At 37.3% G+C, this 12,690-nt stretch overlaps 1 protein-coding gene across 1 annotated transcript; it reads right to left on the reverse strand.

The window, feature by feature from the left end:
• LOC107641235 lies at nucleotides 10,077–11,595 on the reverse strand. Its single transcript, XM_016344734.1, has 4 exons — nucleotides 11,493–11,595; nucleotides 10,883–11,310; nucleotides 10,515–10,754; nucleotides 10,077–10,145 (listed from the first exon to the last, which is right to left on the reverse strand). Exons 1-4 carry the CDS (start codon nucleotides 11,593–11,595, stop codon nucleotides 10,077–10,079), a joined length of 840 nt encoding a protein of 279 aa, XP_016200220.1.

Raw genomic sequence — 12,690 nt, forward strand, 5'->3', positions numbered from 1 at the left:
AAATAAAATTCAAAAAACTAGAAGCACACAGACTAGAAGTCCTACGAACTACCGGCAACGGTGGAGCCTCTCTGGGGGCAAGATCTACGCGTGTGCCCAGGCTGTCTGCAGAGCCTGCATCGGTCGGTTAGCGTCGGCCTCATCCATGTTGTTCCGGATTCTGGTAAACCTCGGTCGCCCATCACGACAACACCTCAAGCTGGGGTTCGGAATAACGGTCGGACCGTCATAAGGTGGCCAAAGTTCCTCCGATATTGGCGGCACAAAACCCATCTGGTACACCGTGAACACCTTCTGCATGGTGTAGACCTCGTCGACATAGAGAGACCAATCAAGCCGTGACTGGGCACAATATGCAATCGCATGACAACATGGATAATGTAGAGTCTAAAAGTATCCACAGTCGCATGTACGATCCTGAAGGGAAACTCGGTATGTCCCAAGTGAAAAGCTCCCGGTCGGTGTCGTCTCGGCAACGGTGTACTCAGACTGGTGTCTATCGAACAGGGTGACAATGAAGCATCTGGAGTCTTTCAAGTTGCGCTCCATCGCCTTCATAAAAGACTGGCAGAACCTGGCACTGCTGGCCAATTGAGCCTCTGCCATCTGACCATGATTCATAAACAACTCCGCTAGCCGGCCATATGTGGACTTCACTAGGCCGGTAACCGGAAGATTCCGTGTATCCTTCAGAACAGAATTAACACACTCAGATATATTGGTCTTCATGTGACCGAATCGTCTGCCACCATCCTGGTGCTGAGTCCACTTATCGTATTCTATTCTGTTCGCCCAATCACACATTGCCGGATTCTCAGTCTACATTATATCAAACCAATAGTGAAACTTTGCCTCAGTCTTCGCATAAGCAGCATTCACAAGAAAACGCTTTACATCCGTGCCCTTGAAACTGAGTGCGAAGTTAGCTGCAACATGCCGAATACAAAATGCTCGGTACGCATGAGGGGGTAACCACCCACTGTTAGGGTTCTCTAGTGCAGCCTTAATGCCGTTGTGCCTATCTGAGATGACCAGTATCCCCTGTTGCGGAGTCACATGTTGGCGCAGGTTGGTCAAGAAGAAAGACCACGACTCGGTATTTTCCCCTCCACGAGACTGAAAGCAATAGGCAAGATGTTGGAGTTCCCATCTTGAGCGATGGCCAGGAGCAAAGTCCCTCCATACTTGCCATATAGATGAGTACCATCTATGCTGACCAATGGCTTGTAGTGTCGGAAAGCTTCAACACAAGGAGGAAACGTCTAGAAAAGACGATGAAAGTACACGTTGTGGTCATCGACGTCATCACCGACTCGAACTGGAGACGTCTTCAACAAGGCAACCGTCCCCTCCATGGTAGACTGCACACCAAGGATGCAACGAGGTAGCTCGGCGTAGGACTCTTCCCAGTCCCCGTATATCTGTGCTACTGCCTTCTGTTTTGCCAACCACGTCTTCTTGTAAGTTGGCTTGAACCCGTACGTTCCTTCGGTAGCTTCTTGCAACACCTTTATCGATACCGCCGCATTGGCTCGAACCAGAGGAAAGATCTTCGTATAGATCACGTGATATTCTAGCTGTCGGTGGTCGCTTGATATCGATGTAGCCAAGCATATGTGTGGTCCGTTGTACCGTCGAACCTCCTAGGTTCCCTTCCGTGCTCGAAGGCTTATGCGAATCATCCACGTGCAACCCTTCCCGAACTCCTTGCATCTCCCATGGTACTTAAGATGATCCGACTTCATCACTCTGTACTCAACACCGCGTTGAATGCTGTAATCTTTTACAGTAAGCACAGCTTCCTCCTTACTGTGGAAAGACTGGCCAACTTGAAATTCAGCTACAAAATTTTCCTCCTACAACCCTTGACCCCCAAAGGTTGGTGATGACTCCGTCGGTTGGCCGATGGCTTCCGGATCCAGGGTAGAATAATGTGCAGGTTGCTCATGTGTGCCGGCACTTGACGGTGGATGACATGTTGCTAGATTTGTCGGAATTTCATCATCGCTGTCCCCTCCAATGTCAGCAAGCTCTTCGTCGAAATCATCCTCTAGCATAGCATTTTCCACCCGATCCAGCTCCCCCTCACGTCCTACATCTGGAGATGGATGAGTTGAGGTGAATACCCCAACTGGACCGGCTGGCCGATACTCCAACAAACACTCAGGTGCAACGACGGGCATCGAGGTGGAGGCACCCCCCATCGTGGTGGACTGAGGGTTTGGAGCGGATGCACCAGAACTATTAATCTCATGTTCCAGCTTCGCAAACAACTCGTGTATCCTCACTTCCGGAAAACTCTGACGACAATGAAACAACACCTGCATATCTTCATCTGTTCGTAACACGAACGTTTCATATTGCACGCCGGTTGATACAACCGCAATAGGAATCTTGTAGAACATCTTCTTCACCCACTTTGTGCCACCGGCGCCCAACTTCTGCAGTATATTGCTCTTCAGATCGAACAATGTATCAGACGACCTGACGAAAACACTCAGTGGTTCTCTATCTGTAAACTTCACACCGTGCCTCCTACTCTTTTTTATTTTTTCAGAATGGTGCACTAACACCAAAAATCTCTCTTCACTCTCCATCCCTCAAGTTATGAATGAATGAAAATGACACTCTACACAACTTGCTGAGTATATATAGGCATCTTCTCAAGCTTTCACACTCTTCATAATCCGCTAGAGGGTGTAGCGGATTATGAGTATATCACCATATGAGCATAAACCGCTACAGGGTGTAGCGGTTTATGAGTATTGAAGTCCTCAACGTAATCCGCGATAGCCTGTAGCAGATTACGTGCAATTGGGTTCCGCTACAGGGTGTAGCGGATTACATACAATTGCGTTTGTTGCATTTGCGTCTGGAAATTGCCAATGTTGTATTTGTGTAAAGGACTCGTTCAATCATTTTATTTGTGTAAATTGCCCACTATTAAACTATATTTTAATTAAATGGATTAAAGAGTATATTATTTTAGTTGTATAAAAATATATATTTTATAAATAAAAAAATATCATTTAATTTAAACACCATTTCTCTCTTAATTAACACGTGCATTTTAACCATGTTAAGTTGTTAACCAAACTTTCCTTTCTTTTCTTTAAAGTGAAAGCTAAGTGACTTGATGCTGGTTCCAATAAATAAAGTTCAAGCAATAGCATAAATCTCAGGGAATTGGGGAAAACAAATAAAAAAAAATGTGACTGAAAGATGCATTCTCCTCCTCAATTAATTTTCCTCCTACTTCTCTTCTTCTTTTTTTTTTCTTTTTTATTGAGGGTAATATAGTAATATTACATATACTTTAACCATTTATCTAAGAAAAATAAAAATCCTCTCAATTTCTTTCTTTTTCTTTTTATTTTCTTTCTCTTTATTTTTTTCTTTTCAACTAAACATAGCCTAAATGAATGACAAGAAAAGAAGTAGGAAAACAATGATGAACAAAGAAGAAACACGTAAAGGTAGCAATAGAAGTGAAAGGAATTAAAAAAAAAAAGCCCAATTACACATCTAAACATTTTTGTATCTAAGTCCAACTAAATACTCTCAAACTCAACAAAAACTATTTTCATTATAACCGTGTGTACACACGCGCGTTTCAATAACGTCTCTTCGTCTTTGCGATCTTCTTTCTTCTTCTTAGCTTTTCTCCTTCTTTTTCTTCGCATTCTTCCTTCTTCTTCTTCGCCTTCCTCTTTCTTCTTCTTCGCGTTTCTTCTTCTTTTTCGCGTGTTTTCTCTCAATCGTCATTCTTTTATTGTTACTGTTGTTGGTGTGTTTTCTCTTTTCCTCCTTTTAATTGAGGTTCATTTGGATCTAGAAATGAACCAAATTTGATTCAAATTTGGTGAGTACTTAATAGTAGTATCAAATGAATCTAACTCAATTCACAAATAAACTGAATTTGGTTCAGATTTGAACAAAAAGTGATAAACATTCAATAAGTAAGAAAAGAACATTTTTAATTCATTTCTGCATGCAAATGAACTCAATTAAACTAAGAAATGAACCGAATTTTTTAAGAAGTAACATAGTATCAAGTGAACCTAATTCAATTCACAAATGAATCAAATTCGGTTCAAATTTGAACAAAAAGTGATAAATATTCAATCAGCAAAAAAATACATTTCAATTTATTTCTGCATACAAATGAACTTAATTAAACTAAGAGATGAACCGAATTTCTTAAAAAATATCAGATTTGGTGAATACTTAAAAGTAGTATCAAATGAACCTAACTCAATTCACAAATGAACCGAATTCGATTCCGATTTAAACAAACAGTTAAAAATTACTTAAAGAATAAAAAATTTAGTCAATACGTATCAGCAGCATCAATTGAATCTCAATTAACATACAAATGAATCGAAATAAACTAAGAATGAACCAAAATTATTTAATGATGGCATCATAGAAAATCAAAACTAATAAAGATGTTAGAAAAATATTTTGGTGTTATTGGTGATGACGATAATGAAAAAGGAAAAGAAAAAGAAGAAGACGCAACATTGGAAAAAGAAGAGGAGAACGAGGAGGAAGAGGAGAGAAGAAGAACTTGCGTGTGCAAATTTGAAAAAAGAAAAAGAAGAAGGAAGAGAAGAAGAAGGCAAGAAGAAGATCCTGCGCAAATTTAAAAAAAATAATAATAAAAAGAAGAAGGAGGAAAAGGAAATGGAGAAGGAGGGATGCGATTTAATAAACTGACAAAAGGCAATTATCAGGAAGTAGGAACAAAGCTAGTAAGACTTACGAAGACGTGGGTCGTTTTTGTAATTTTCTTTTAATATTCAAGAACACAGGAAAAACAAATGAAAAAGACGTACAATTTTTTTTAGTAGAATAAAAAAAAACAAACATAGATTAACAAGAATTAATTTCATACCTGAAATTTGATATTAAATGATACAAAAATAAAAGATAAACAAAAATACAAAGACTAAAATTAAATAAAAAATAAATTAAAATAAAAAAATAGATTAAAATTGAATAAACAAAAATTTATTGCATTTTTATTTAATCTTTTGATAAAAAAAAAAGACTCGCTTAATTTAACTTATCAACACTATATATAATATAAAAATTAAATCAAAGAAAAACACTCAACTTTCTATCCAATTTTAAATACAACAAAAAAAATTATTCAACTTTATTTATTCACATTTTGATTTTATCATAAAATTAGAAAAAGAGACTTTTTTTCGATAAATCTAAAAGATACAAAGTTACAAACTTCCCAATCATGGATCAGCAACTTTATTTTTGAGATAAGAGTAGCATAGCAGCATACTAGTGAGCTTGAGACCTCTTGGAATGCAGCAAGATTCAAGAAAATCGTAGTTGCAGAATCAAGCACCAGAATCATTTGTTTATATCAATGATTTAATTTCAAATATTTTAATATAATTTTATTTGGTAAATAAATTAGATTTTATATAATGATGGACTTGGATTTCTTTTTAACCTAATTTAGAGAGTATAAATATCTTTTAAATTATTATTATTAGAGCAATCAAGTTTTGATAAATGAAAATTTTTCTATGATTTTACTAAGGGTGTATATGGTCTGGTCTGATTTGAAGGCTTAGTCTGGACTTTGAACACTTTAAAAGTTAATTTGATATGATTTTATCGGGTCTAAAATCGGATAAGGGTATCAAAAATAGATCTGGTCATTATTTAGGATCGGATCCAGATAAAAACAAACTTAATTTTATTTGATCTATGTGCACCTTAATTAAAAGGACTAAAAAATGTATATATGCTTTAAGTTAATTTTAATATTATGTTATATTAATTATAAGTTTATTGTTTTATTTTTAATCACATTTGTTAAATTATAAAATAGATCAAAAAAGTATAAAATTAGAATTTATGAATAAATTCAAGTTTAAATATGGATATCAATTTTTTCGATAACAAATATATTTTTTTCTCCTTTATAAATAAGTATAGTGCATCATAATTTTTCGATATAAAATTTATGAAGACCCGGATTTCATCGGTTTAGATCCAGTTTAGTGTAACACGAAAGTAGTAAAATTTCACCAGATTTAGAGTCGGGTAAAAATCTAAAAAATAATCTTGATTATTATTTAGGGTCGAGTCTGGATCAAGACGAATCTGACTTTACTCGACCCATGTACACCTTTAGATTTTACGATGGAATTATAGCATACAAATAAAATTGCACAAATTATTTAAAAAAATAGAATAATTTTATTTCATTCAATTTAATTTATTTATTTTTATTTTGGTTTATCTTAGATCCTTATCAATAGCTCAATTATTTTAATTTGTTCATTAATAAAAACACACATATATTTGATGAGAGAAATGATTAAGAATAAGTTCAAGCTTAATTAGTTTGGAGGAGTATATGTTACTTGTTGTGGAAAGTCTGCATGCATCTTCCATTTGTAAATTGACTAATATGTAATATCTTTATTCAACTGTATGTTAGAAAATTTTATTTCCTTAGATTTATTTTGCGTTGAAAAATAATTCGATAGCAACTTTATCTAGTGTCCAAAATAACTATGTCCCCTCCTCACTTTGCAGAATACTCAAACCTTCACTCTTATCTCTTTCATCGGCACCCACTATAACAAATTTAGGTTGAGAGTCTTGAGACAATCCTTTAAAAATATTGTCTAAATACATGAAAAGTGATGTTTTTAATCAAAAGCAACGCTTGTCGACCAAACGTAACATTTAGGGGTTGACTATAAGTTCGTTACTTTTAATTTAAGACAATATTTTTTTACATCAAATAGAATTTTTTTCGTAACAATCTTTAAAGAACCTTGTATTTTCTTTTATATAAAACAGCTTTGAGTAAAGATTGTGTTAGAATTTTCAAAAACATCGCCTGGTGAATTACTTTATTGCAACACTTTTTACGAGTTGTCCTTTAGCTAATATAAAAATATGTGCAAAATATTGTCTTTTTTTAATACTTAAAATAGCACTTATTTAAATTTTTGAGAAAAGGACAAATAGGTCTCTAACCTTTTGTTCCGTGGACATTTTCGTCCTTGAGCATTTGAAAATACTTTTAAATCCCCGACCTTAGCAAATATTGGACGGATGAGTCCCTCCGTGGAATTGCCTCCGCCGGACCCGTCGGAGAAGTCTGATCTGACTCCCGTGAGGATGACGTGGAACGCCTGGTTGACAGCTGGACTGCTGAGTGGAAAGCTCCATTCGAAAATTGGACAATGAAGTCCCTGCACCACTAAACTATGTTGTTTTGCCATCCTACCCTAATTCTTAAATTGATTGCCCTTCTTGCTCGAGGCCAGTGGTGAGGAGCTCAACGTTCATCAACCATGGCTGCTAATGGAGCATCAACAACGTCGAGAAGAAGCCACAGGGGAGTAAGAGAGGAAGATTCTGCTTCAAGCTCAGACCCTTATGTTCTTTACGACGGAGACCTGAAGGACGATGTCGCCCAGAGATGCTTCTGTGGAGTTTATGCGATAATGTATATGTCGAGGACGATTAGGAACCCAAAGAGAGTCTTCCTGGGTTGCCCATTCTATAAGGTAAGATAAGAAACCTGTGAATTTTGTTCTGTTGGAATGGTTTTATATGGTGTCTTATTTTTGGAAATTTGACAGGGTAACCAACCGCACTACAAGTTTTTTCTTTGGGTGGATGAGCATCTTGCTAGAATTGGTCACAGTAGTTGCATCCTCGATAAAAGACCTCTGGTTGAGAAAGAGCCAGAAGTTGTTGAAGAGGATGAGGGATTTCATCATGGGATTGCTATTCTGGAGGAGAAGGTTATTGTGCTGGAGAAGAAAAAATACCCCTTAACTTGTTGTGTTGTTATTGTTGTATGTGCTGTTGTGGCTGCATTTTATGTATGTAGTCACTGAGCATTGAATTTTAGAAATTAGAGTTGGAAAATGTCTTGATCCTGGTTTTTTTTGTGTATTGAAACATGATCTTTAGGGAAGATTTGTATCCTATTATCTATCTAAATGCAGTTAAAGCTATGATATCAATAGGGTGTTGAAATTATGTTGTCAATATGTGAAGAAGCCTTGAATGATTGAGTGAAGTAGGCATAAAAGTTGTATACTTAACCACATAACATATATTGAAAGTTTGGTAAACATCTTTGCAACAGGCACATTTTCTAAAAGCTGTCCAAAGAGAACAAATCTGCTCAAGTGTATAGTATTATGAAGCTTAACATCACAAAAGTAAGCTTCAAACACCTAACAAGATTGCAACAGTTTATAAAAGCCTAAGAGCTTCTTCAAAAAGACACTAATTCTCCCAAAAAAAAAAAATATTGTTGTCACATTCAACTTTCCTAAATGCTATTACAAGGCATAGTGGGCTGCCCAAATGTCATATTTCTTCATGTCTTTGGATTGATAGATGGTGGATTAGGAATGAATTTGAACAGTCTTGTTGTTGCTGTGCTTGCTGCTGCCATTGTCTCCTTGGAAGCTACTGTACTCGGTCCTGGCCTGACTTGAGATGGTTGAGGCTGTGGCGGTGCAAGCTGACTTGGAGGTGGGAGTGAAGTGGCGCAAAGTGGGGCAGGCGGCCTAAATATCTTCTGTTTGGGCCTGATCTTCGAAGTTTTTGGTTGAAATATTTCGTGAGCTGTGGATGAAACTTGGAGTGGAGGCCTAAATGGTGTACGTCTAGTTACACGACCTGGCTGGGGTTGGTCTGTCACGGGAGCTGGTGTTACAGGGTTTGGTGTTGCTAGCACAGTAGTTGGAACCTAGTTGTGATACATAAGACAGTATTCATGAGACTTAGGATAAATACAGTTTAAAGGGTTAAGATAACGCAATTATATAGTATACTTACATCTGGAGCCTGGCTAGATGCAGCCTGGGTAGATGCAGCACTTTGGGTGTTAGGGACATCCTGTAAGTTTAAGTTGACCACTGTTACTCATTACTATATGAATCCTGAAATATCTAACTAACAATAGACATACACCAATATAGCATATTACTAAGAATAAATACAATACTAACATCATCTTGTGGTGCTGACTGTGATAGTGGAAGGACAACTAATGACTGACTTGTCCCACCTTTCTTCGACTTCTTGGTCTTAAGTTTCCAGTTGGGGTTAGATGGGGCACCCTTGCATGTCTTGTAATTATGTCCCTCTGACCCACATTTACTACAAGTTACCTTAAAGGATCTCTTAAGCTTGGCACCTTGCTGCATCATAGGTTCAGCCGGATCCTTTTGTCTGTTGTGTACCTTTGGTCTGCCAATTGGTCTCTTTATGATGGGAGGATCTGGTCTCGAATACTCATTCCGTGTCCAAAATTCCTGACTAGGCACCGGCTGAATGGAATATGCATATGTCTTATGGATTGACTCCATGCATAACCATGGGTGCACATATTCTTCAGGTTGATCATGTTTTTTCCTGATTGCTGCCACTGCATGGATACAGGGCATGCCTATAACAGAGCAAGTAAACCAATGCTATTAACAATGCTATTAAAACCAAGTAAATCAGAACAGATTTAACAATGCTATTAAAACTAACCAGTCAGCTGCCATTTGTTGCATGAGCAGGTTTGCTTGATGAGATCCACATCCACCTTTGTTGTCTTACGACTCACTTCGAATCTCTTTCGTTCTTCGTCACCTGTCCACTCTGCAACCCACTTGTTGCTGGGCCTAATAAGACGATCTAGCCTCTTCTGCTGAACAGGTGCGAGCTTCCCAGAAACATTTTTGTAGCAACTGCTTATGCTTGACCATCCTCTGCATCAGATAGCACCTAATTTCTTCACACATTGTGAGAATAGGCTTGCTTCTGTAGTTTACAATCTTCGAGTTGAATACCTCACACATGTTATTTGTGAGGTTGTCCACTTTTGGTCCATGTGAGAAGTAGGCCTTCACCCAAGTTGCTGGCTCAAATTTCGATAGATATTCCCATGCACCCTGGTTGATTCGCTTGAGTTTTTCCATTTGCTCCTTAAATTCTGGTATGGTGGTGCATTTAGCACAGTCCCAAACCACCTCCCGAATATAGAGATCCTTAAACCGGTTGATAAAATTTTTTCAAATGTGCATCACACAGTTCTGGTGATGGGCATTTGGCATAACTGCCTTCAAAGCAGGTAGCAGTCCCTGCATATCAGTTTAACAAATAAATCAAGTAACCATTCAATCATCATACCATCTTTGTTAACCAAACTAGTATTCAACAACATATTAACCTTAAACAGCAGTTGTGCATTCAAAGTAACACAGCAATAGTGCATTCATAGTAACATAGTAACATAGCAGTAGTATAGTCATAGTAACACAGCAGTAGTGCATTCATATTAACTAAAACAACACTAATTCTTATCAACTAAAACAGCACTGATTCATACTAACTAAAGCACACATTCATACTAACTAAAGCACTCATTCATACTAACTAAAGCAGCAGGTGGATAGATGTATTAAGAAATAACATAGTATTCATTAACACTAAGTAATTATGAAGTTTACCTTTTGTTGGTCGGACATAAAGTTCCAACCATGAGTCTGCACATCCCCCAAATCCTCTTCGAGTAGAGTCAAGAACCACTTCCAGGATTCCTTAGTTTCAGACTTAGCTACTCCATAGGCAACCACGTAAAATTGGTTATTGGCATCCTGGGCCACTGCTATGAGGAGTTGTCCACCATAATAAGTCTTCAGAAAATAGCCATCAAGATGTATCAATGGCCTACACCCACTTTTGAACCCCTGTTTGCATGCTTCTAAACATATGTAAAGCTTTTCAAAAACAGGGGGGATTGAGGTATAGGAGTGACAGACAACTCTGTCCTAGACCCTGGATTGCTTCTTAATATCTCAAACAAATAATCTCTAACATTACTATATTGCTCCCTCTCATTACCCATGATTCTCTCTCTTGCCTTTCTAACTGCTCTGTAAACCATTTTTGGATGTGCAGTGAGTGAGAATTCTTCTCTGAGAAAGTCAATAGCCTCATTTGTCCTCATATGAGGCTGTGTATTCATTCTCTTCTCAACCTTTAAGCTAATCCAATGTTGACAAGCCGCATTACTTCCCATGTCCCTTGCACATGTATGGTCATTTTTGTAAGTCTTAACCAGGTAGTATTGCAGAGACTTGTTGTATGATAAATGAACCAGCCACGGACACTCATCATCCATGCATCCCATCCTCACTCTCTCTTTGTCATTCTTAATCCACCTAAGCTCCCTACCCTCAGCAATGAATGGACGCCGCTTCGACAGCCACTCCACACGGCGAACGTCTTGGCCTGGGTAGTGATCTTTTTGGAGGGAGAAACAGAGTATGATGATCGTTGGTATTCCTTAGGGTTAATTGTAATTCAGAAAGGGAGATATGGGTGTAATGGGTATTGTAACGGACTTTGTAAGGGTAGGATGGCAAAACGACGTAGTTTAGTGGTACAGAGACTTCATTGTCCAATTTTCGAATGGAGCTTTCCACTCAGCAGTCCAGCTGTCAACCAGGTGTCCCACGTCATCCTCACGGGAGCTAGATCAGACTTCTCCGACGGGTCCGGCGGAGGCAATTCCACGGAGGGACTCATCCGTCCAATATTTGCTAAGCTCGGGGATTTAAAAGTATTTTCAAATGCTTAGGGACAAAAATGTCCACGGGGCAAAAAGTCAGGGACCTATTTGTCCTTTTTTCTAAATTTTTCTATATTACTTTTTTAGATATTTAAAACAATATTTATTTAAGATTTTCTTTTTAAAAAGATATATAGAGCATTCTAATAAAATTTAGTTATTTAAACTAAATTTAATAAATAAAAGAAGATAAACTAATATATTGCATATATATTAAATTAAAAAATTATTTTAAATTTAACTAAATAAATTTTAAATATACACTTACAGTGTCAATTCAAATCAAATTACACATAACTAACAAAAAAAATATATGCTTTCTCATGAACTTCAACTAAAAGAATACATGTTTTTTCTTCTGTCTTTGTTCTTTTCTCCGGTTCATCAGCTTCTGTTCTCTTCCTCAGTTCTTCCATAATGTCATTATTAGCTAGACATACATGTAGTCAGTCATGCCGTTATCTCTCAAGGCTTGATCCTGCATAACCCTCTCCATGTTTGTTGTCCAACCATACTCACCTGTGACCAAATAGCAAGTTGAATCAACAATCCTATCCGAAACCACAAATTAATATATTGTTCCTTACCATGTTCAAATGAAACTCCTAGTGAATGTTATTTTTGCCTATTTAAGGCAATTTTTTCCAAGTGTTGTCCCAAATAAGGATTGTCTTAGACAAAAAATATTGTAGTGACTCTAAACCTCCTCCTGCATCAGCTTGCCCATTTTTCATCGTTTCGTTTCTGGTCACATCACCTTCACCGCCACCATTTTGCCTCCCAATTCCAGCCTCTCACATTCTTCCACTCCTTTAAGAATGTATCACGTGTGCATATCAAGAAAGTATCAAGAAGTAGTTAGAAGTCCTTAACCAACTCTGGTAGCTCCTACAGAATTATGTTGGTCTCTTCATATTGTATATATAAGTAGGCTCTTGTGTTTGAAATTGTGGTAGACTTGTATTCAATTATTAATTGTCAGTAATTGAGTAATATTCAGTTTTATACTGTTAAGATCCATTGGTTTCTTATTCTCCAAGATTTTGATAGTG

This window comes from Arachis ipaensis, chromosome B05 (genome assembly GCF_000816755.2).
Source record: "Arachis ipaensis cultivar K30076 chromosome B05, Araip1.1, whole genome shotgun sequence".
In the NCBI taxonomy this organism is placed as follows: Eukaryota; Viridiplantae; Streptophyta; class Magnoliopsida; order Fabales; family Fabaceae; genus Arachis; species Arachis ipaensis.